The following is a 25,075-nucleotide window of genomic DNA, read 5'->3' on the forward strand; positions in this document are numbered from 1 at the left end:
GCAGTGGCACGTGGCCAGGTGGTCTCCTTTTGTCTAATTTAGCTGGGAAAAGCCAGGTTAAAGGGTGATTAGAAGTAAGTGTATCTTACTGATGGACAGGCTGCCACAGGTGAGGATCATTCCAAGCACCACAATCACAGACACCACAGCTAAGAGGAGGGGGAGAGACAGCTGTCCCTCTGGTATAGGACCCTGGGGCACTGGAAGAATGAAAACAGTACAGAGATCGTGGTCAGAGCATTTTATAAAAATTACAGCAAATCCCTCTATAATCCTGAAGGTTGAAAAAGTACTTAAATCATTTTTAAATCATTGTGAAGATAGAACACAAACTGATAAACCACATATTTCTTATCCATTCTTCAGTTTTCTATAAATGGGTAACATCACTACTCATAAGTTGAAAATGTCTACAGTCTTGATTTTTTGGAGCTCCAAGAGACTGTGAAAGGAAATAACTGTGAGTACAAGGCATCAGCTGACAGGCACAGTGGGAAACTGCTGTGGAAGGAAGCAATTTGTGTCTTAAATAACTCAGCAGTAGGTGGTACGTTATCCTGGAGAGGTATTTATGCTTAAATATCTGATAGACTGAGCCCATTCAGGAAATTCACACCATGTCTCTTTACAGATATTTTACCTCCCGCCTAATCCAAATGTGAATGTTGGAGATGGTGGCAGAGATGCAGCTCAGCATGTAAGCAAAGGTCAGCAGGAATTTTCAGTCCTATGTTTGACTGACATTTCTCACACCACCTTGTCCACTGGATCCACTAGCTCTAACCCAGGAACTGAACATCAAAAAAGCCAGAAGGAGATATGATATAAAGAATAGAGATATGAACCAGTGAGGCTAAAACTTCCTAACTTACCGGTGCAGGTGACATTGTCGTTGGCCAGCACAGCCCCCATCTCACACTGGCACACTGGCAGGTTGGTGTCAGGGTCCCTCTTGCAGTTGTCTGAGTGGCAGTGGCTGCAGTTAAGATAGATCTGAACCTCCACCTCACCATGACTCTCCATGGCTGAACAAGGAATCAGACACAACAGGTGGGCTTAGTTCAGTTTTTCCTATCTTGTTCCAGTAAGGTAAAAAAGCCAACAGAACAAAACCCAGCAGGTACCTACAACTTCTCTCCTTCTCTGCAGGAGAGCAGATAGTCCAACACAGTGTGGACATGTCAGAAGCCTGATGGGGATCAGTAGGGAAGAAGATATTTGGTCCCTTGAGCAAACAGAGAGGCCTTGAAGTGAATTGACCTGAAAAAGTCGGGGACTGAGGATGCGTGGTTGAATCTGGTATCTCTCCTGGCTTAGAGATTGACAGAAAAAAGGTCCCAGAGCACTATGAAAATACTTAAAGAAATGACCACAGCTAAAGATCTGACCTGCAGCATGAAATAAACTTCAATGAAATGAACAGAAAAACAAAGACAGGAGAAGAAGGAGGATGAAAGAGGAAATACAGAGGAAGAAGGAAAAAGGAGGAAGAAAAGAAATGAGAGTAAGAACCATATTGTACCTGCCAAGGGATGCAAGAAGATCTCTCCTATGGGGTTCACAAAAGAGATGCCATCCTGCCCACCAGCTGTGATATCATCACTATCAGAGGCATGTCCCCCTGGGGAGAGAAGAGTATGGCTAGCTGATCAGTGCTGCATGTTGCAAAAAATATGATGTCTCTGAAAGGTTGCATTCATTCCCATTATCACCTGGGGTCACTCTGCAACCTTCCTGTGATATTGGATGTATAATGTCAAACCCTCACTTGACCCAGCCAGTATCAATGTTAGTGAAGTGACTTCATCTAATGCAGGTTTCTCAGTTCAGCAAGGTAAAAATGTATTTGTTCTGAACAGAAAATAGAAATGGAATATATTTTCCATGGGTAACTTGGAAATGGGTGAAGGGGTGATTCATCACACCTTCCAAATATTAAATCACATAGAACACTTTTATCCTTGATTTCTCCAGTTATGGAGAGATGGTGGAGAGAGGGTGGGTTTCATACCATTCAACTTGAAGTATCTGTGCCTCACCTCCTGCAGTCATGCACCTCTGCACTAAGAGACCTGCAGGGGCTCTGAAGGGCACAAAATTAATCACCATGACTATTACCCCAGCAGGCTTACCTCTGTACCCTCCGCCTCCTCCCCCAGAAGTACAAGCTCCTCCTCCTCCACCAAAACCACCAGAGGTGGTCCACTGGAGCTTGGCTAGGGCTTGGGGACAAGCTTGACCTCCTTCTCCACCTTCCAGAAGGGACTTCCCAGCCTGAGGAAGCAGACTCTCATCTTGCCAGCCACCACCTCCACCTTCAGTGTGAGAGTGAGAAAAGAAAACAAGAACAGGTAAGAGCAGCACGAGGAGAGATGCTTTGCAGAGAGAGGGAGATGAGTCCATATTAATTTCTTAAGTGCCTAGTTCAAGGTAAACTTTTCTTTAAGTTTAAAAGAATATACAGACAAGCTCCTTGCTGTCATGGGCAATAACAAACAGGAAATCTAATGCACAGCCTGTGCAGAATAAACTGACGCCTCAGCATCAATTTCTTGTGGTGTTAAGAAAATAAGGAGCCTACCACTCCCCTTCAGGATAACTGGTTAGGGCAGTCAGCCATGTAATATGCTGAGTTTATCAGGGAAATAAAAATAAATTGGATTGCTATATCTCACTTTACTGGCCTCTCTGTAAGCCTACTACAGCAGGAGATGGACAACCACCAGATTTTTTTTATCTCTTAGGAATGGATTCTAGGCACAGCCATTCCAAAATTATAAATAAGGTTCCATTTCTGGTATAATTCTCATAATATAATTTTGTTGTTAGGGTTTAAGGGGAGTAAGGGGAAAATGTCTTCTCTTCAAAGGCCATTGTTACAGTGTGAAGGAGCAGGCTCCGTCCCTCAAACGTCTTTTTCCCCAATTCAGTTCATAGAAGAGAGGCGTCTTCCTCTCTTCTATGGAATGGCTTCTACTGGAGCACTCATCAGCTGTCCTGTGCATTCTCTTTTTATCTGGTGACACAACATATAAGAAGATATCCCTTACAGACTAGCAGCATATTTCTAAAAACTACTGCCACAGAAAAATACCAAAAGACTGAAAAAGAAGCCCTTCACTTCATGCTTACAGGTCAATGGGCGTATTCAGCCACCTGACTCAGACCTGGTGTGGCTTTAGTGTCTCACCTGCTGCCCCAGTCCTCCCACTGACTCCAGGTACTGCAGTGCTGTTCTCAAATTGCTCCAGGGGTACATCATCCAGGGAGTTGTCCTGAGCCTTCAGGTAGGCTTTTCCTCCTCCTCCTGCTGCGATGAGCAAAGGTTCGAAAATGCCATCCTTCTGCTGGAAAACCCCCCATCAAATATCAGAAAAACTTCACATTCCTTGATATGCCAACTCATAAAACTTATCAAAGATGATGAAAGCATCCCAAAGAAGACTGGCATAAGGCCAGGGTAATGCTACTGCTTGTCTCATAGAATCATTACAAAAATATTTCACATCATGTTCCTGAGTACAAAAGTAACTGTTTAACTGAATGTCAAGGTTTTGTGACATATTTTTTAAAGACTGCTGCCAGTATGGAAGTGGGATCCTGGTGTAATTCCCACATCTGAGCTGTTAAGGACTGAGGAACCAGTTCAGCTAGCTTAATGAAGGTGATAAATACAAACAAGTATATAAAAAGAGATCAACAACTAAAAAGACAAAACCCATAGAGAGACAGAAAGAGGAGAGGGAGAGAAAGGCAGAAGAGAAAGAATCATTTTTCATAATCTTTTTTAAAAGAACTGTTTATCATATGCCATGGCTGACAGTGAGAGCTAGTAGCTCTGCTGGACACTGCTCAGGCAGGATGCAAAGAGGAAATACTTACTCTAAAGATGTAGGTTGCTCCTCCTCCACCCCCGCCTCCTCCAGCCCATTCCTTCAGGTCCCTTTTTCTTTTGTAATCTTCTTCAATGAGAGATGACTCCCCTAAGCAGATCTTCTGAGTTTCAGGATTGCCCTGAAAGGAGACAAGAAATGGAATCAGATATCAGCAAAGTCCAGCTCTTGAGACTTGTCTGTGTATTTCAGTATAATTATGTGATAATACCTGTCATGCATATTAGACATAGACAAACCAGTATGTAGATTATCTTTGTAGAAAGTGACCTTTTCTTCTTGGACTGACAGCTGAGGGGTAGATCTGTCTGTAACTTCTGATTTGCAAAAATGTAATAACTCATTGTTAATGTCACATTAATTGAATAATTAATATTTTGAATATTTTGGACTTCTTATAACCAAAACATTTAGATATTTTGGCTTCTGGATTAATTCTAAGAACTTTCTTACACATTTACCGTTTATTTCTCAGGGAGATAAATGAATAAAGCAAAGGTGACCCACACATAGTTGGGAATAATCTATTGATATATCTTAGAAAAGTAATTTGGAGAACCAGATTCCTATTCCTGCACCAGTCTTACTGCCTGTGTCCTCTCATTCATGTCGAATCACAGAATGGAAGGCTGGAAGTGACCACTGGAGGTCATCTAGTCAGCCCAACCTCCCTGCTCAAGCAGACTTCTCTGGGGCATGTAACTCAGGATTGTGTCCAGATGGTTTTTGACCATCTCCAGACAAGAAGACTCTATAATCCCTCCGGGAAGCCTGTTCCAGTTCTCAGTCACCCTCACAGCAAAGAAGCTCTTCATCACATTCAGGTGGAACACGTTCAATTTTCTGCCCATTGCATCTCATCCCAAGACTGAGACTGAGATTGACTGAAAATTGACAGAGGGAGAACTCTTTCTTGATTCTGTTAGGAATGGTGCATCGCCTTTCTTAGTTGGTGAAGCAATTTGTCTGCTTAATTTAAATAGGAGAACAAATTATGGCAATGAGATAAAGACCAGGGGAAAGCAACTGGGGTAAATCTGAGGAGAGAGAATCAAGGTTTGGAGCTGCAGAACTTCTCCAGAGAAAGAAAAACAAACATAAGTCACCCAATATAGAGATTCATCACAATTTTCAAAGCCAAAGAAAGTTGGGCTTTGGAAGTGGGAAAAATTAACTGCAACTTTTTCCAGTAGCACCTGCCAAAGGGAGATAGTGCTGTGTTGTGACTTGCAATTTGGAGAACAAATGATGAAATGCAAGAGATTAATGGACAGCTTTTCAGATTATGACCTAAGACTAGAGAGTGCACTGAAAAGGGAACTGCAGATACACAAATGTATCTTTTATTTAAATAGATATGATTCTTTTATTATATAAAGTGAAGAAAGGGTGGGTTTGGAGTCTATTGGAGCATCTGGGTAAGATACCATCTCCTTTGGGAAAGTAAATAGTAACAGGAATAGTATATGCATCCCCAAACACACCAGTCTGTGAGGAAAAAACAGCTTTGTTCCTGGGCAGAGGTTAACAACACCTCTGGAACAAGGCAGTATCAAAATTGATGCTGAAAAGAGATCGTTTTTGAGCCTAAGTGACCGAAGGACTTTCAGATCATTTGGTATAGTGTTTTGAGGACACACAAATAAGTGTTCATGTCACCAATTTCCATTTCCCTTGAGTGTTTTTTTATCATCACAAAAACCTAATTCAGGGGCCTCTGGAGTTAGTAGGAAGATTCTCACTGGTTTTGGTAGGCATTGGACTCAGGCTTTAGTCTCTAAGCCTAGAGAGTATGTAACACAGTGCAGCCACAACACTGCTGGATGATTCCATAAGTAACAGTAAATTTTCTGAAAATCCTGGCAGACAGCAAAAACCCTGGACTGTGGAAAAACAAGAGATGGAGCACATCTCTTGCCTATGAGCTTCCTTTTTAAAATAAGCACAAGAGAGCTGATGAAGAACTTATTTCAAACACCAGGAGCTTAAAGCAAAGTTTTTGTGGGCTTCATATTTGTTTGTGCATTTTGGGATTGTTTTTCTTTTCAGTGTTCTTTATATCTGTTTTGAGATTCTTTCTAACTTCTTTTATTGAGTCTTTCCTGTCTCCTGCCTGGATTCTGGGATTTCTATCTTTTATCACCAAACCCCAAGCCACCCACAGAATCTGCAAGGTCTCTGCCCACATGTGCTTCATGGCCCTCACCCCAGGGCAGGCATCCTCCCCCTGCTGCCCCACTAAGATGTACAGCAGCTCATCTTTCTCCAGGTGGAAGGTGGCTGAGATGAAGACACCATGGGACCGCTTATTGTGGTTTTTGGCTCCCTTCCCCCCGGCTGCTCCATAGGCAGAAATCCTGCAAGACAAAGTAAATAAATGAAGAAACAGCTCTCACAATTCTCATCCCCAAAATAAATCCATCTGCAACGTCTCCCAGCCTTCACTTCCAAGCAGAAATTTCTCCAGAGCAGGCTCCCCTGCTGTAGCAGCTTGTGACTATTCTTTGTCTGAGTCCCATGCAGGTAGGCTGCACAAGAGGACAGACCAACCCTCACCTGAGTACTGGAAACAGAGACTGCAGGAACAAATAGCATGAGCTGGTACAGCCAGAAGTCTAAGGCTACAGGACTGAGATTATGGCAGCACTCCTTGGCTGCATGCCCACTCTCACTCCTCTACTCCTCTTCTGATCTCTTCTACATCTCTGCTCACCCTTCCATGCTTCACAGTAGCTCAGATATTTATCCTTATATCTACCGCTCCTGTTTCTTCACTGTCCCCTCCACCTACTCAGTACAGGTGGTCCCACAGTTGTGCTTGTTGGAAATCCACAAACAAAAAGCAGTTGGGGTGGCTGTCCCCCAGCACACACTGATGCTCACCTGTATCTGTTTGTGGCTGGCACTCTCCAGACTTGCACTCCCCGGAGCCTGCCCTCCTTCTCCACAGTCACTGACACGTTGCTGTTCTTGTAGGCACTGTCACACTGAGCTTGAGTTGGCCCATGGGGACCACTGGCACCACATGTTGAGAACCACCACAGAACAACAGTTGTGTCCCCTGTGAGCAAAATAGCAAGAGTTGATTCAGATGTGAGCTTGCCTGTATTTCTCATATTATACCTACTTTCTTCTAGTCATAGCACAACTACTGCTTTCTTATGGTTGCTGTTTGTTTTCTCCTCTCTCCCCTTATTTCCTACACACTATTTGATAAGTCATGGGCTGAAGATAAACTTTATCAATAGGGTGTGAGGGGGGAAATGAAAAGGGAAGAGGGACTGAACTTCTAAGAAAGGGTTTATCCAAGTGTCTCACAGATATGATCAAATTCCTCTTCTCAGTGCCAGTCTGAAGCAAGAAGATGCTCAACTTTCCAAATGAGAACTAAACCATGTACACAGAGACAAGGGTTGAAAACATCTGTCATTACAGCTAGTGACCATTTACAAAACACAGTTAAAGTTTGAAGAGATTTTTCTCAGGCTTGCAGAAGAAGCCTGTGGCAGCAGAAGCTGCCAGGGAGCAGCCTCTTGCTACCATCTGTAGGGACCCTTCTTCCCCAGGAAATTTCTATCCTGGTTCTCATTAAGCATTATTCTTTTGTTTCTAAACAGCACAGCAGATAAGGATGTTTTCTATTTCGCAACCATTTTCTAAGACCCAAACAAATCCATCTGCTCCACTGAATTAGATGAGGCCTAAGAATGAAACTTTTCAGTAATATATTGAAAAACTACGTGATACAGTTTATGCACAAAAGCCAGGGTCAAAAGTAGAACTGTTAAGGAGATGAATTATTAAAATAGAGGTAAAAATTACAAACTTTTAAAAGAAAAATTCCAATATTATTTAAAGGAAAAGGCAAGCAAAACTATCCCCAACAGACAATATCCTGTGAACATGCAGATGGATCAATGCAGTATGAGTTTCAGCTGCATTACAGCACTCCCCTGAGCTAATGGGAACAGACAGCAGTACAGATTGTCACATTCCAGGTGGACACAGCCTTCAGGAGCTGGGACAGTCACACAGTGGTATTTGTTGGTTGATAAAACAGCCTCAAGAAAACCTCACTTCCTGACCTTCTCCTTTAGACAGCTCTTCTCACCCACACAATTCTTATCTGTCCTCCAGAGTGGCAATCTCTACCACTATCAGTAAATTAGTCCCCCGCGTTCTGTTGTTCTCCTACTTTTTCATTCAATTTTTTTCTTCAGTGTATTTCCTCATCCTTACTTACTTCTCTCTGGATTTTCATCTTTACACCACTTTTCTACACTCATTTTATTCAGCTTCAGTGCTCAGCACTCTTTCTATTCCCAACTTTCTGTACAGGTCTATGCCTTTTGTTCCTAAGCTGCCTTTCCATGCACTACAAATCTGAGCCATGCAGCTTCATACAAACTTCATGCAGTTTTCACTTTAAGAGATTCTGCTTTTCTTTAAAGAGGACCTGCCATCTCAGGGCCGGTGAGCCGGGCTCCAGCAAACTGCTTGCCTATAGCCAAACAGGGACTACCTGACACAGACTCCACATCTTTGGCATCTTTGGATTATATATAGTTTCTTCACTGCTGCAGGAAGGCAGATCACACACAGGGGACAGGAAGGGAGTCACCTTTTATGGCCAAGAGACAGGTTTTCAGTACTGAATCATGTACCTGGGAGGGAGGGCTCTTCCAGGGGGTTCAGAGGATGTTCATCCAGGATACTAATCTCACGCGGGTACTGGCGTTTCCCACCAAAATGATTCAGTTGTTTTCCTGTAATAGTTTGTAGAACAGAGAAAGAGGTGGGAGGATGGTAGAAGAGAGCAATAGAAAATTTAAAGATTACATGAATTAATTAAATACAACTGTATGGTTAAGATAAGTAAATATTACCTTGGGTAGAAAGGTGTTTTGAACAATCATAATTTTGTATTACTCTTTTGAGCCCATATCTTAGGTAAGCTACTTTTATCTCTGCTGAAGGCAGTGGGTCTTCACATGAACACAGACCCTCCATGTTACTCCATGCAGGTAAAGCTCCTTGGTCTGCAATTTCCCATAGCTGTGATTATAGGAGATTTTAGGAAAAATGTAGTGTGGGAGAACAGATACCAGGTATTGATGTTCTGCTGTTCAAACAGGCAGGTGACAATTCTGGACAGTCAAATGATTGGAGGTATAAAGGAAAGCGGTGACATAAATCCTTGTCTTTGGTTCTGAATAGTGTCATGGCAAATAACCCAGCTTAACAGATCACTCCCACCTCAGCAACCAACTCTGAGCCTCTGAGAGCTCACTTAGAGAATAAATAACTAAATAAAATTACATGCCTCACTAACATACACAGTTAAGTAACAGAAACATACACTTGTCACAAACTGTTAATCTTTGGACAAACATTTTTGAAAATCACAGAGCAAAACCATACACTTCTGACTACTGAGATAAGCCTTTGAAAACCAGCCCTTTCTCAGAGAGGAGGAATTTAAAATCAATTGCTGATCCAAACCATCTGAATATGTTGAGAACACCTCAACACCAATGCTGCCTTACAGCAGGAAAGTAATAATGAACCCTTGCCTCATAATCTGCAAGCATCCTGTTTCAATAGTTAAATTACCCATTTTTATGCAAATATTTTGATTGGAAAATCTCTAAGAAAAAGGGCAGGCTTCCTTCCATTTTGTGAGCTCTCAGTTGATTTAATACTGAACATTTTTAATCAGTGGAAAAACATTACAAATATTTCAATTTGTTCCAGTTGTGAGAATCTAACAGCTGTCTGATGCTCTACTGAAAAGAGACTCACTCAGTTCCAGATGGACAATTATCTCTGCCACAAAACCACTGCTCTAAATAGCAATAATTAACACCCTTGTTAGCTGTGTCAGAAAGGCCAAATAACTAATTGAAGCATGGAGACCTTGCTGAGCTTTTACTCCTGAGAATATTCCCCCCAGGTCTGACTGAAAGCACATTGATGCATGCAAACAAAGGAAAGCTTTGTCCTGACACACTCTGCTCATACTGAGATGGAGAACTTCAATGGGTGAAATTGTCAAGCCAGTGAAAAATGAAATTAACCCAAAACAAATGAAATTAATCAAATGCAAGGAAGCAAACAGAATGAAAAATACAATGGCCAGAAAAGATGTTCCCCAAGGCCTGCACTGAATTACAAATTCCAAAGGTCACAACATTTTCAGACACTTAGCGATGTACCAGAAGCCTGGTTATGTTTGCCAGAGCAAAGGAATGTAAATCACTCTCTGAAACAGAGTTGATCTTTGTGTCTGCATGGATTTTTTTTTTTGTGGCATCCCATCCCAATGAGTATCTTAAGGCAATGCCTCATTTCCAAACAGTCTTTCCTCCTTTTCCAAACAGTCTCAAACCTTTGCTCTCCAGAAGAAACTTTGTCTCCTCCGTGCTAAGCAGCAGATCAGCTGCGCCACGGGCCGAGCGTGGCCCTGTCCACACCAGCTGCTAAACGCTTTAAAGGCTGATTTATGCACTGTCAGACACAAACCTGTAAGGTGGCATTTTCTATAGACCTAGTCTAGCCTGGGACACAGGGGCTGGTGCTTCAGTCTATTTTAGTTTCCACTTCCTCTTCTAACAGCCAACATGTTGACAGTAGAGTGAATGGAAGGGAACAAGAATTAATCCATATTAAGGTGTATCTATATAAAAAAAATGCAAAAAGCACAGACTTCCTCTTTCTGGGTTTTAGCTAACACTGATTTCTCCACTGAAATGAGACAGAGGGAAGTGTAAAGGAGAAAGAGAAATCTTCTGCAAGCAGAGAGCTAAAGTAATTCACTCATTCACTGCTTCAATATCTCTGTGACTGTAGTGAAAAGGGAGATAGAGATCTGGTGGCTGAGACTAATCAGAGTAAGATACCTCACAGGATCCTCAAAGTGTGAATGGTCTCCTCAGAGATCCCACCTCACTAATGATGATTGCAATACTTCTGAAAATCAGACTTTGATGGATCAGGGACTCTAAAATCAAGAAGTAGAGGTAATCTGTACAAAAGCTCTCTTTGGACAGTCTTGCCATTTATAAAGCAATGTTCTGGGAAATCAAAAATTATGTACAGACTGAAATTTCTAGGCCAGGGCAGTAGAGTTTGACAGACCGCAGACCTGTGATCTTAATTGGAACAATACAATGCTTAGAGCACCAAAACATAATAGTAAAGGCAGTGAGAAGGGCAACTCAGCTATCAGCATTTTATTTCCTGTGCTAGTCCACATTTTCATGTTAAAACACTCAAAATTCAGACCTCTTCCTATATAAGCACTATTTCACTGAAACTATGAATATCTTTATGCCTGTCTGCCTGAAGTTCTCACAATGAACCAGACATGCCATCCAGCCTGTGACACTGTCTTACACAAGGTGATGGTATAAGCCAAAATGTGGTTTCACCTCACCCTTTCCACAGGGAAAAACATCTGTCAATGCCCAGGAGCTGCCATCTAAAGAATGGTCTGTTTGGGTTTTGTCCTTATTGATGTGTCTTCAGCTGCCCTCACTACCCAGTTGTTCACTTAAATCTTCCTGAACCTTTCCTCTCAATTTTAAGGTCTGTGGAAAACCTCACCTTCTTTCCTATCTTGCATACAGAAACAGTGCTTTCATTCAGCACTGGGTTTTGTAGAGAGTTGAACTACAAAACTGAAATAGATGAAGAAAATAATATTTACATCTGAGCAAGCAGCAAATCCTTCCTTCCTGCCATACATCCTTCCTGCTGCCCTCATGAAAAGACCTCACTACTTGGATTTTAATTGGCTCTGTCTCTGACATCTGAAACCTGTCCTTGCCAGAGAGAAGTAATTTCATTACTGGAAACACAGCAGAGCTGCTGGGCTTGTCTGTAACCTAACTGAATTAAAGTCAGGAGAGGAAAAATACAAGGGGGCTGCTCTCAGAGGTGAGAAAATGTCAATTTGCAAAGAGGATTCAAGGAACAGGGGCAAGTGCAAGGCTTCTGAGAAATGTTTCCTTTGTGCTATGTTTCATCTGCATGACTCACACATCCCTGGGTCGTGCCTTCAGATGGGGTAAGTCCGGTTGCTCCTGGACATCAGTGCAATTCATCCCAATTGAAAATCAGGAGTAGCCTGGGTGGTCTGATGGACAAGCTCTGATAACATTGCTGCAGGGGCATTTACACCCCACCTGTTTGCCTAAGGATGCATACCTAGACCACTCCCAGCAAAATGTCTGTGGGTAAACTGGAGGGTCTATCTGAGAGCAGTAAACTCTAGCAGCTGGGTGCACATCAGCTGGCCCAAGTGCATCTGGAGTCCCTTCAGCTCCCTTCAGCTTTCTCAAGATTCCAAAACTAGCTGTTAGCATGGAGGTCGGGAGAGAGGACTGTAAAGAGCTGGAGTGAAAAAATGAAATTACCATAAAGGACCAGCTTTTCGTCTTAATTTCAAGTGAAACTGTGCATACTCAGCATTTTATAGAAGAGTGGTTTCAGTGCCTGCAGAACAAAGGGACAGAGAACAGGACACTGAACCAGAAAAAGATAGGAAGGAATAGTGGCTTCTGTTGATGAGCTTTTACCACATCTGTTTTGACATAAGCCTTCCCACATGTTATGTTAGGCTACAGGTAGCCACTGCAGGGACATGCTATGACCCTAAATGCTGACATATTGAGTGTAGTGACATGTAGAGTGGCACCGTATCACCAATCCACATTTTATCTGCAACAGAATTCACCATTCAAGTGTTGCATATCTTCCAGTTCCTTTGCAACCAAGCATATTTTTCCCCAGGGACAAAAGAAGGCAGTTTCTAATATTTGCAAGTAGTACAGGCACCTAAATTCTTTCCCTTGTCTGCTAAGAAAATCCACTACAACTCCTGCTAACATGTTTCAAAGGGTAGCACTGGCTCCATTTTTCTCTGGAACTGTTGTCAGACACGTTATATAAAGGAAAGCTGTTATATATCTGGCAGTGATAGCTAACACACCTCCTTACAGACTAAAACAAACGTGTTGGAGTAATCTAAATTTTATTGTCAGAAGGTCAATTTACTCCGTTATTGTCTTTCTTTTCTGCAAAAAATATGGTGACTTTTGCCTTCGACTTTAACAAATTTGTTTCAGGTATCAATTACCAGGGTGCATAGATCAGCAGGGACTGTGGAAAAAGAGTGTGATGTAATCCCTCCATTTAGGGCTAAGGAGTAAGTTTAGTGTTTCTTGCCAAGACACACAGACAGGTCTCAACTATGTGATACAGAATATCCCAGTTTAGAGAAAAAAGAAAGAGCACTGGGAGATTGACACGGAGTAAAATTGCCTCTACTTGCAATCTTCAGAAGGTCTGAGATAAAATGGTATTGTGCTGACAAAGGTGACACAAATGATCCATACACACTCAGTGGGGAGAACAGAACATGTGTCTTGGACCTGTGGGATGCTGATTACACTTCCTACATTTCTGGGGGATTCTGTGACATTTGTGGCTCACCGTCAGTGAAGCAGTCCAGGCCAAATGTAATGTTGTCGATAGCAATGTCAGCTTGGGAATTCCAGCCCCAGGTTGCCAGGAGTTCCAGTTGAAACCTTTGCAATAAGACAGATATTTTAGAGAAGACTAACAAAGGACTAAGGAGAGGGGAAAACAAAACAAACAAACAAACAACCTCCCTAAAAATACAATGTTCCCTTTTGATGGAAAAAACATCATGGCTATTTAGAATTTTTCCTCCAGGCAAGTCCAGCCAAGGGCTTGCTCTAAGTCTTAGACACATATAAACCCTTTGTAAGTGCCACAACATTCACACAATTTCACATTTCATGGGGAACAAGAACGAGAGTCTTACTTCCCCTGCTATCTGCACATACATACAAGCAACTGGCCCCCACTAATTGTTATACACAAACAACCATCCATATTCATTACCATAAACAGTCAGAGAGTTGGACTGGGGTAAAAAATTTCTTCTTCTTTCCACCCCCAAAAAGATAAACACTGAGCAGAATATCCAAATGTCTTGGGCCTGATCCTCAACCAGTGTAACTCAGAAGGTGATATGAGTTTATTTCAGAAGGGTAGGACTTTATAAATTTCAGCCATAATTCCTTGAAGATTTAGCTCCCTGGGCTGTCTCATCTTTTTCTGCTATGACCAGGTGCTCCTTATCTAGGAGCTCAGTCATGTCCATGTGTATTGCTACCTGCTGAATTCACAAGGAAGAAAGAAAATGAGCTGAAGTATCTCCTTCTAATGGATAGAACTGAATTGTTTTTCATTACATTTCAGAAATAAACAGATGTCTGATGTCCAGTCCATTTAGAGCTTATTAAAAGCATATGGGCAGGACCTCTGTTGCTGTCTCTGGTAAAGCTCAATGATGATTTATGAGAGATCAAGCACTGACCTGCCTAACACATTAATCATTCAGCCTAGGAACACACTTGTCCCAAATTAGTGGCAGTAAAATATGTGTGTGCATTCCACCCACCAACCAAATGTTGGTTGATATCCACAGTTAGTTGCACTGCTGCATAAAAATCTTTAGGGATAAACTGCTTTTACCCCAACTCAAGAATGACCCCTTGTGCTTAAATGAAGGCATCCACAACTTCAGGATCTGAGCACTCTAAGACTAAGAGCAGCAAATGCAAATCAAGGGTCTCTTGAATGACCTCTTAGCTGCGGTGTTAGAAGAATTTTTCATTAGATCCCCTTCTTACAGAAACCCTCCTCTTCAATACCAGGCTTAGCAAGAGTGTTTTCAAACCTCGTGTGTAAGTCCACTGACAAATGACAATAATTCCCCCATTTGTCTGATGGAAGGGAGTCAGAGCACCCTGAGCCCAGAACCAGGGCACTTGCAGGACCCACAGGCATGGGCAAAGCAGCCCATCCTACCCCTTACTTACAGCACTCATATGGCATTATACCCTTGGTCAGGTCAATCTGCTGTGTCTGGTCCATGGAGACAGAGCAGACAAGGGTCCCTGGCACTGCACTGCAAGGGAGGCTTCTGCTCCACAAGCAGGAGCAGATCAGTACAAGGGGGACCTTGAGAAATGACAGCCCCTCCCCACCTCCAGTGCATGAGAATTGACATTTCATAACCTCTAGGCTCTGTATGCCTCCCCTTCCCCTTAATTTCAGAAAAAGGGAAGGAATTTGTCTTTTGAACTCAGTGCTGTCTTTGCCTGAGGGGTTTCCAGAGTTCCTGTTCATTAATCTCTTTTTGCTGACCCCAGCAAATTATGTTCTCCAGCTCTCTGTTGTCTGGTCATCTGTCTGTTTGGTTTTCTTCTGGTAGCATTATTTCTCCTTGTGTATGTGAACCAAGTAAGTGAATTTGCCAGCCAATCACCAAAAGCATTTTTTCAAAGTAGCTAGATGCCCAGCTGGGAGGCTGATCAGCAAACTGTCTTCCTTTTCTCCTAAGAAATAAATTCATTGGATGAAGGTGTTGCTAAAAACTACCTAAACAGAGCCTTTGTGTCCTTCTTGTGTTCTTTTTGCTAAGGTTTCTCAACTTCTGGCCCCATGAAGCAGCTCATGGCCTGCAACTTGTTATATCTCAATTCATGCCTACTCTTCCCCCTGTGTGGTCTGTCCCCTTCCTGCCCACTTTACTGCTGCCTACCATCCCCTTGAGGAACCAGGGAAAAGTACAGCACTTTCCTATAGCTAGAGAAGAACAGGAGTTTCCCAAATACTTGGGATACAGAAAAACAGCATGCCAGCTCAAAATGTGCACTAAAAATGAACCCAAGTGCAGCATTGCTAGAGCTTGCATTACCAAGGAAAGCTGACAACATCCATAAATACACAGAATAGTCATTCAGGAAGTTATATACCAAACTGTAGTAAAATTGTCCAGCAATGTTTATCACACACCTCTGTTTACAATTGTTTTCAACTTCACTAACATTAAAGTCACTTAGGCTGAACTTTTCTATTTTGGGTGACTTGGTATGGCTTTTCTAGCAGTCAAAACATTTTGTGAGTGCTGAGGATGAGGCAATGCAGGGATTCATGATTCTGACCATGCTCAAAATGCTGGTAACTTTTTAAGTGCTCTGTGCTACTAGGTATTGGAAGAGGGATCTGAAATTTGGGAGGAAGAGAGCCACATATCAGGCATGAGGGTGTTTTTTTTTCACATGAATGAGAATCAATTAAAATTTTAAGAAAACAGCTTTGAAATTTTTAAATCCCTGACATTTCTATGCCTTGTATTTTTTTTTTAATCCTGCAGTTTCCTCTTCCCTGGATATCTGAAAGTCTCAGGCAAATAGTACTTTCCACGCAGTGCTATTATCATCCATGTCAGTCCTGCTTCAGCTACATGAGGTGAGAACTACCCTTCCAAATAAAAAGATAAACATTTTTTTTTCCCCAACTTTCCTTTCTGTTGCTGATTCTGGGGCCAAACAGAAGAAAAAGAAAAAGCTGCCTAAACTGAATCCAGAGTTAACAAGGTGTTATCCTGGAGAGAGACTGAGAGCTCACTGGGAATTTTACAGCAGAGGAGCTTAGACTTGGTGTGCAGGGGATTTGGGCCCAAGATCTACAGAGAGAATTAAATAGCCAATCAAACAGGAGTACTGGGAATAAACCTTTACTGTAGGTCTGGGAGCATTGAAATGAAAGCACACTAGAGATAGCTAGGAGGAGAAAGGAAGTGCAGGGAAGGGATTCAGACTTCTTAATTAAAAAAATCCAAAACTAAACAACACACAAAGATAGCAGCTGCTAGAAGAGAGATATAAACAAGAAGCAGGGAGAATTTCAGAAAGGAAATAACAACCAGAGGCATGAGATAGATAAAACGGTTTCCCAAATGGGAGGCTGAAGCAAAAGAGAGGCCAAGTATATGAAAACAAGGAAGAAAGGCAACAAGTGCACACAGTAGCAGATAGGACAGAAGGAATAGAGCATGGAAACAGCAAGACAAGAGGACTGGGACAGAGCCCATGTCCTAGGAGCACAAAGACCAGGTTTTCCTCCCTTGGGGAAATGGCTTCAGCACCTTCAACTCAATGGGTGCTTGTTCTGTGTCTGTTACAGATCAATGTAGCAAATGGCAACTTATTACTTCTGGCAGTCACCTGGCTATCACAGCTGGTACAGATTTGCCTTCTGGACTGAACAGTTCCATCCTTACTCATTATGATCATCGCTGTTATGCCACTCAGTTTTAAATTTGAAAATGTCATACAGAAAGATTACATGAAGTAAAACAAGACAGAACTGCTTGAAATAGACTGCAATAATTAATACATGCATAACCTAACTACAGCTTTCATTTTGCCTAAGTGCTCAACTTTTTCAAACATTACGGTATTTGAACATTTGAATATCAATTTGTTTTTCATGCCATTCTGGCTAGTGCTCAAAAAAAGTGTCTTGCTGTCCGTTCCCTTCTGCCACATAAGATTAATTTTGCTTTGGAATTAAGGGCCAATACCGAAATTGGAGGCTTCAGGGAACAAGCATAAGGGACTGTAATCAGAGGAGGCAGAAGTTCTTAAATAGCTCTGAAGAGCCCCTTGGTCTCTGCTGCAGACAGGTCCACAGTGGAGTGCTCAGAGAAATGAGTTATTCTGCACTAATTCTTTACATATTGGCCACAGTCTACATATTCACAACTAACAGATACTAATCCACAGGGCTTCAGATTGTGTCAGACAAGAGTTTTAAATACGGTGCTAGCAGGCAGACCAATCCTACCCTAAAGGAATCATTCATGGCAAATGTGTGCATGGTGAACATGTGATAATACTGACAGGTAATCAGGAGGCAAAAATAATACTGATAATACTGAAAGATAATCAGGAAATTAAACCAGAAAGAAGGTAGAGCAACATTTATAATATTCACTGTACAACTTTGGAGGGTTTTTTTTTCCTTAAGTTTCATGTGAAACAGGCCTTCCTCAGGAATACGCCAAAAAAACCCAAAAACAAACGTCCCTCCTCCCCCCATCACCAAAAAAAAAAACCAGATTGGAGAAATTGAAAAAAATAAAAGCTTATGTTGTGCAAAATAACCAACTACCAACACCAGCTACGTGGCTTGAGATTGAGTTTCGCCAGGTGAGGGAGAAGAAATGCCTGAATTAAATTTGATTTCATTGAAATTCTTTAAATCTTCAACATTTCACTTCATCTGAAAACCAGTGTTGCACTGCATTTCTACATTTAAACCCATGAAAACTTTAGTGTAAAGCTAATTTGGGCAACAGTCTTTTTCTGAAATCATTGCATCAGTAATGTGGCAATGAAGGATTTCTAGCTGCCCAGGCCACAGTGACATTGATCCTAGACTGGACAGCTCTATTGGCTGAACTGTGGGATTACCATGCCTTTGACTCATGTGAGTGTTTTCTACTATGGGAGTATGGAGTGCAGCTATTCTAATGCAGCTGTTTCCCTGCTGGGAGCACTTTGCCCCTGTAAGTACACTGGCTTGCTCAGATTGCTAAAAGGTTTTTAGTACAGATGCTTGCTGTTCCCAAAACCTAAGTACTGTTTGAGGCTGCATAGAAGTGCTGTCACATGGCATGGGGTTGTGTTGAGCTAAGCCATGCGTGTGCACAAAGATATGCACTTATGGCAGAATACTTCCTGAGCAAGCAGAGTCACTTAAAAACAGCTCTGAAAGAAGGCAGGAATGAAAGTGACACTTCACAACAAAGACAGGAACAATTTACTAAATCTATAGGGGTAACTCTGGCTGCCGACAGTGGAGCTCTTACCGGTTCTGAAGCACTGGCATGGGTAAGGTGATGAGAAACCAGTGGTCGCTCCAGCTCCCTGCCCTTTCCCACATTGGCAAGGTGATTGGAGCTCCCTTTATCTCTTCCCTGAGAGAGAAGGAGACTGTACCATTGTAGCTTCCAAAAACATGCACTGAAAATTGAATCTGTAACAGAGGAAGAAGAGGAAAAGAATGGTAATCTGTGACAAAAGGGAAAAGTAGTCATTTCTCCCGTCCCTAGGAATTTGAGACACCAAACCACTGAATCTGGGTCAAATTCTTTAATGACAGACATCACTAAGCTTCCAGCCATTGACTGTATTTGACTCAGCACCGTCACTAGCACAGAATTCTCTCAGCAAAGACCCGAACTGACACTCCTGTTGGGCAGCTGTTCCTCAACCACTGATGACAATATCCACAGCCTCTGACACCATCTGGGTGAGAGGACTGATTTCCTTGTTATTGTCTTCTCTGAGGAGAGAGCTGTCCTGCCCAGATACCTTTAAAACAAGAACGGTCTCTAGAGGCAGGAAACCTCAGTCCATCTACCGGCTCCAATTCATAGGCACCACCTGAATTGTAGCACCCCTAAGACAAGCGAGCAACAAAATCAGCAGGCCAAAGAATGTTTTGAAGCAGGACTTGTCCTCTTTCTTTGAAACAACCACTTCCAGTTTGCCACAGAGCAAGAGAAAGTTGCCATTTCTACCACTGCTGTGAATATTCAGCTGTTCTTAATGTTACAGAGAGCTCCAGTACTGGCAGGAAAGGGAGCACACACATGTTCTGCAAAGAACAACCACAGAAGTTCCTTGATCTGGCCTCAAATCCTTGCCAGTGGAGGAAAGAATCTCCTGTGGCTTCTGCACAATAACCAACAGCTACTGCTTCTCCTCTCCTGGTTTTGTAAACCTATATCCAATCACTTTTATTTTGTTGTTTATGTTGTACCCAGCATATTTTACCTGGATTTATAAATAAATATAAATGCCGAAGTTACATTTCTGGCACCTGCACCGTATTTATTTTCCCAGCTCTAATTAGGAGATATCAAAGCTTTCTCTTTTTCCCATAGCAAGACTGGACTCCAGCTCAAACTTGCAGCTTAATTTTCCTAAGTGTTATGACTATAATATTATTTAATATTTTCAATTCCAGCATCTCAGAGCTGCAAGGCAAGTTGTGTGATTTTATCAAGGCCAGGTTGCATTAACCTTATGAAATTCCTGAAGAATATGATCAGAAGTTTATTATATTCATCTATTTCTGGAAAATCCAATGCATTCTAACTTCGCACTCCTGTTCTCAGTGAAACTATCAAGTTTATTAACTCCTGTACAAGTATTGCAGAATTTATGAAGAGAAATCTCAGCAGCAGATATACTAAAAGACTGAATGGCCCAGCCAGACAGCTCCATTTTCTGCAAACACTGGCTGCCCCATACAACTTAGCTGTTACCTCTCAGAGTTACCTCTCAGTAACTCTTCCTATGTGGTACAGCCAGGCTGGGGAGTTTTCCACAAGGAGTAACTGATTTGGGGCTTCTGCTTTCACTTACTGGGGATGCACCTCACATCCCTTTTCCAGTTCTGAACAAGTGGCCAGCTAGGCAGCATAGCCAGCTCTTCTGCTTTCCAGTGTTGTGCAGAGGGACAGGAGAACAGGCTAACTGTGTAAATGGTGCCTACAGCCTGATGATTTACTCCACAAAGGTGCTTAGACAGAGTGACACACCTGATAGTCTTCAGTGGCAAGACTGGCTGGCAAGCTGGTACTGTAAGCTTTAGCCATACCACTTGTCTGAGTGCTGTCTGCTCGCAGGTAGAGGAAGTGTCCTGTCAACACAAAAGTGAAAAAGACAAAATGATCTCTTATTTTTTTGTGTTATCACTTGAAACAATTTAACATTATTAATGCTGCTGCAGGTATGAAAGCATACGTAGGTGTAAGCAGGGCTTGAAAGCAAGTCTGTTGGTGAGGTTGTAGTAAACACTCTGGTAGATTTTAGCAGCACAAAAGTCAACATCCCAAACCCTTTATTGGAATGTGAGTGGGTAAACCTCAGAGACCACTCAGGGTCTTCCCATAGAGAGGTGCACACCAATCTACACTCATAATTCCTACACCATTAGCATCAATGACCCTTGCTGAGTAAAACACTGGGCTGGAAGAGTTTGTTTGCAGTCTTGGTTTCCAGAGAGAGCTTACATAAGCTCTCAGGAGACAAACAGGATACTTGTATGGAAACCCTTTATTTTGGCAGGGAACTGTGAGGCAAGACTCATGTGTACTAACACTTCTGACTTTCAGCCTGAACAGGTGAGGGTCTCCTTCTTATTTAGCAAGTTGACAGTTCTGCAGTTCTGTTGGGCAATTTTTACCTTGTGATGCAGCATTTATCATATTGCTGCTGAGGTGCTCTGCAACCGAGCAGCTCATAAGAGGAAGGAGGATGGAAGAATATGCTTTATACAATTTTTTTAGAGGTGAAGGAGAATCCTTTCTCCGAGAGTTTTGAGTTAACTTTTTTGCAGAACTTGTTTATTATAAAGTTTTGCGTCATGTTCAAAAGTTGAAGTTGTTACAGATAATACTGATGCTGAAGTTCATTTGGCAATGATGCCAAAATTATTCAACCTATTTAAATAAACTTAAGTTCAAGGCTCGTGTGTACATGCATGCACAGAGTGGGAGAGAGAACAATAAAGAACCTACCACCAGTGACTTGCAGAGTAGACCCTATAAATGAGTCCTCTTCAATCATTTTGGAAATGCCCCGAATAGACCAAGGAGATGCTGCAGTTTCATTCAGTGTCCAGCCACACAGACCTTCTTCAAATGAGCAATGTGAACCCTCTGGGAGACTGTCTACAATTGAGAACAAGAAAAAGTAGGAAAATAGGAGCAACTTGATTATGGAAGAACACAAACAAAAACAAAAGTGAAAATCCATTGTTGTCCAAGTTATCCAACATATGCTACACTATCAAAATAGGTCTCATTTATTTCCAGAGTCACCATTAGAAAGCCAACACTTTGCTTCTGTAAACATTTGAGTCTTTTTTGTGCTGTCCTACTCTAAATTCTGGGCAAAACTGCAGCCCCTGTAACCTCAGGAATGGCAAATCACAGCCACAAATTTGGTAAAGGTCTTGCTACATATGAAATTGTAGGCATCACAAAGTTTTGTGTCCACTTAAAGGAAGGCAAATCAACAGATTATTTTAAATCACCACTGTACTTGCTAAAGCTAAAATTAATTCTTAACAGCTCATACACCGTTAGGGGATTTTTCTGTCCTGATGTGCAAGAATTCCTGAACGGGGATCTTGGAAGAACAGATTTATGACACTGTAGGTAACTAAGAGTGGAAAGATGATTAATACCCTTTCCTGAAGGGAAGGCTGAGATCTTGGGTCCAGAAGGAAATTTTCACCCACCTGCAGACATGTAAATAAAATTTTCCCTTTCTCTGAAGTAGCAGTAACTGTAAAGGGAAGGTCATTGAGCTCCTTACTGCAATACTTAAGAAACAAAACCATTTTTTTTTTTAAATCCATTTGGTTCTTTATAGGGTGACTTTTCAAAGAGAATGTTGGTATCCAATTAGCATAAATTGGACAAATTAATTCGGGAGGTGAAATACTGAATTAATCTAAAGATGGAATCAATTTAACTTATTTTGTATTTTAAATTATTTCTTCTAATGGAATGAAGGTTCCCATGAAGTGTCATGCCACATACTCACCACACCTCACTCCTTCCTCTTTGGTAGGGCAATCACTGATGAACTCACAGATCTGTAGGTGGCTGACACAGCCTCCATGAAAGCAGGGGAAGGTTGAGCCTTTGTCATATACAAAAAGGTCTTGATTTTCTTTATCTAATGGGGAAAAACAAAAGAGAACTATATCTAGAGATGAGTTGACAGGGTGTGTATGACCCTTTGTGTGTACTAGTTTTCACAGGACCTTGTAGGACCTTGCCCTTCGTACAATAAATCTCTGCTATTTTCATGTAGGTTTCTATCCAGCGCGAGATTCCTGGACAAAATTTTTTGCCCTTCTCTTTCTGATGCACTGCTTTTGATGTGTTTGTTCTATCTTTAGATAATTTTTGGGTTTTTTTTTTAATGAAGGGCCTAGCAGTTTCCTACTGTGATGTGCTCCTCAGTTCTGCACACATGACTGTGCACCTGCCAGGCAGCTGTGACATGCTGCATGGCACCCTGCTGCTGGAGGCAGGGACGCCCCCTTATCTCCAGATACATTGCTATGCCCTGTTGAAGCTCAAGTTTAACCAGCTCTTGGGCTGCTGACTCATTTCTGTGCCAGCTTCCAGCTGTGGCATCCAGCCCATGAGGAAGCTGCTTCCCCAGCAATCTGGTTTGCTCTACACAAATTTTAGTCATGCACCCTAACTAGTCTAGTCAGTTCTAGTCTGGGAGCATTTGGCTGACTTCACAGGTACCCATCAACCAGGCTGAACATGATTTTTAAGTCTGATGTTTCCCAAAAACATAACTCTCAATGCACCCAGCCTGTCCTGTGGATGCAGGCCTGTGCTCAGGCCTGTTATGGACATGCTGCCCTTTAGCAGAGCTCTGCACAGAAGTTACATTGGGACGCTACCACTCTGGAAAAAATGTAAAAGTTAGGGAACCAATTGCAGGAGAAAGAGAAAAGAACACCTCTGCAGCAATCCAGGTACACACTCTGAAAAAATAATTTTTCATGACACTGTTTTGTGCCAGATACATGCACCAGGTTATTTAGAGACTGAGAGCACACTGCTTCGGGCATTATGCATCCCCTCAAAACTCTAGGACTGTCAAAAAAATTACATTAAAAATATAGCATGTTAAATTAAAAGAATAATGACTAGAATTAAATTTCTAATATGATCAAAACCATGCTCACAATAGTGTTTTCTTTTTACATTACATTCCAGGCTATTTCTACAGGGTCTGCAAAATGGAAACAATAACATTATATTAATTCATGAAATTCAGGAACTGAAGATGATTATGTCCCCAACATGAGACTGCCTGTGCTGACAGACTCCTGCACTTCCAAGAAGCCTAAATGACATTAGCAGGGTTCTGCACAGCCGCTGAGGATCATTTGCATGACATTCAGAACAAAACTGTAAGCTCCAGGTAAAACTGAGGTCTTAGCTGAGCACTAAGGACCTTAAAGAAAATAATTACATTCCGATTATTTTCATTTTAGATACAAATTCTCAGCCTGGCAGTAACAAACAGATCCCATCAGGAGCAGATAACTGTTTCTTTTCTTCATAGATTTGTTAGATAAAGCCCAAGTATGGAAAAGGCTTTGGTTACACAAGGTAGATTGTTCTTGATTATTTAAGAGAGAAAAATACTAAATGCTAAAATAATCTAGATAAAGACTTTTTTCACCCTTGTTTTTGGATTCAGCATAAGTCCAGTTGTTTTTGGTTTTTTCCCATATAAAGATCAAACAAAGCAAAGCTCAAAAGCAGAGAGGATCACTAGAATTAGTTCTATAACTCTGAGTTACTCATCTTTCTTCTAAATTCTATCCTGTCTCCCATTTTGGTGAGAACGTGTTTGGTTATTCCAAACCTGTCTGTGTTGCAGCATACCATGAAAGCAGTTCCTGAGCTGCAAGGAGCCCACTGCCAGCACTCCAACCTCCTGTGCTCCGCAGTTTGAATACACCAGGGTGATTTTGAAAGGTCTTTCTATTTGTCCAATCTGGGCCACCAGGTGTTTCCATTTCATCCTAGAGGACAACAGAATGTTATCAGACATACACACAGCACATCGGATTCCATGGAGTCTCCAGCATGACGATTCTGCACTGTACCAAAGAGAAGTAATAGTATCCATGTGGGAAATGGATCAATGAATTCAAATAGCAAGATAAGAAATGGGTGTTAATATAAAACAAGTGATGTCCAGCCTAGCAAGCTCATGTAAAGTTATCTTTGCTGCAGAGCTTATTGTTAATGATGAAGAGATCCAACCATTCCCAATGATTCTTAAATGGATCTTAAATTTTCACCAATTTTGGTGACACACTACCCCAATATGTGCTTTTCACATACGTGTTTGTGTTCTGTTTGCCCTTTAAAGTACAGATCAACCAAGCAGCTGCACAAGACTCTGGATCTCCTCAAGCCAACACTGACATTGTGTGTTCTGGAAGCAGATGTCTGACCCTGAATGTTTCTTGGTTGTGTCAAGAATGAAAACCTTTATCTGTGTATTGCCTGTTTGATTTTCCGCCATAGCAAACCACAGTGCACCCACAAAGCAAGGGACAGAAGAGAAGTGCTGTTCCAGGAAATGCAGATTACTTGTGCCATTTACATTTCACTACAGACCCAATGCCATAACCTGCAAATCTAGATTGCAAAGGTTTCTCAATAGTGC

General features: G+C 41.8%; 1 protein-coding gene across 1 annotated transcript in view; it reads right to left on the reverse strand.

Moving 5' to 3' along the window:
* LTK (leukocyte receptor tyrosine kinase) overlaps positions 1-25,075 on the reverse strand; it is a 53,662-nt gene that overhangs the window by 18,448 nt on the left and 10,139 nt on the right. The window contains exons 5-19 of the mRNA XM_063159543.1: positions 24,283-24,422; positions 22,403-22,537; positions 21,370-21,522; positions 20,389-20,489; positions 18,649-18,815; positions 13,389-13,483; positions 8,558-8,659; positions 6,777-6,954; positions 6,100-6,250; positions 3,883-4,014; positions 3,191-3,347; positions 2,133-2,315; positions 1,523-1,621; positions 873-1,025; positions 90-200 (exon numbers count right to left, since the gene is read on the reverse strand). Coding sequence (XP_063015613.1) covers positions 90-200; positions 873-1,025; positions 1,523-1,621; positions 2,133-2,315; positions 3,191-3,347; positions 3,883-4,014; positions 6,100-6,250; positions 6,777-6,954; positions 8,558-8,659; positions 13,389-13,483; positions 18,649-18,815; positions 20,389-20,489; positions 21,370-21,522; positions 22,403-22,537; positions 24,283-24,422 — 2,057 coding nt within the window. The remainder of the gene's footprint in view (positions 1-89; positions 201-872; positions 1,026-1,522; positions 1,622-2,132; positions 2,316-3,190; positions 3,348-3,882; positions 4,015-6,099; positions 6,251-6,776; positions 6,955-8,557; positions 8,660-13,388; positions 13,484-18,648; positions 18,816-20,388; positions 20,490-21,369; positions 21,523-22,402; positions 22,538-24,282; positions 24,423-25,075) is intronic.

This window comes from Melospiza melodia, chromosome 6, assembly GCF_035770615.1.
Source record: "Melospiza melodia melodia isolate bMelMel2 chromosome 6, bMelMel2.pri, whole genome shotgun sequence".
Taxonomy (NCBI): Eukaryota; Metazoa; Chordata; class Aves; order Passeriformes; family Passerellidae; genus Melospiza; species Melospiza melodia.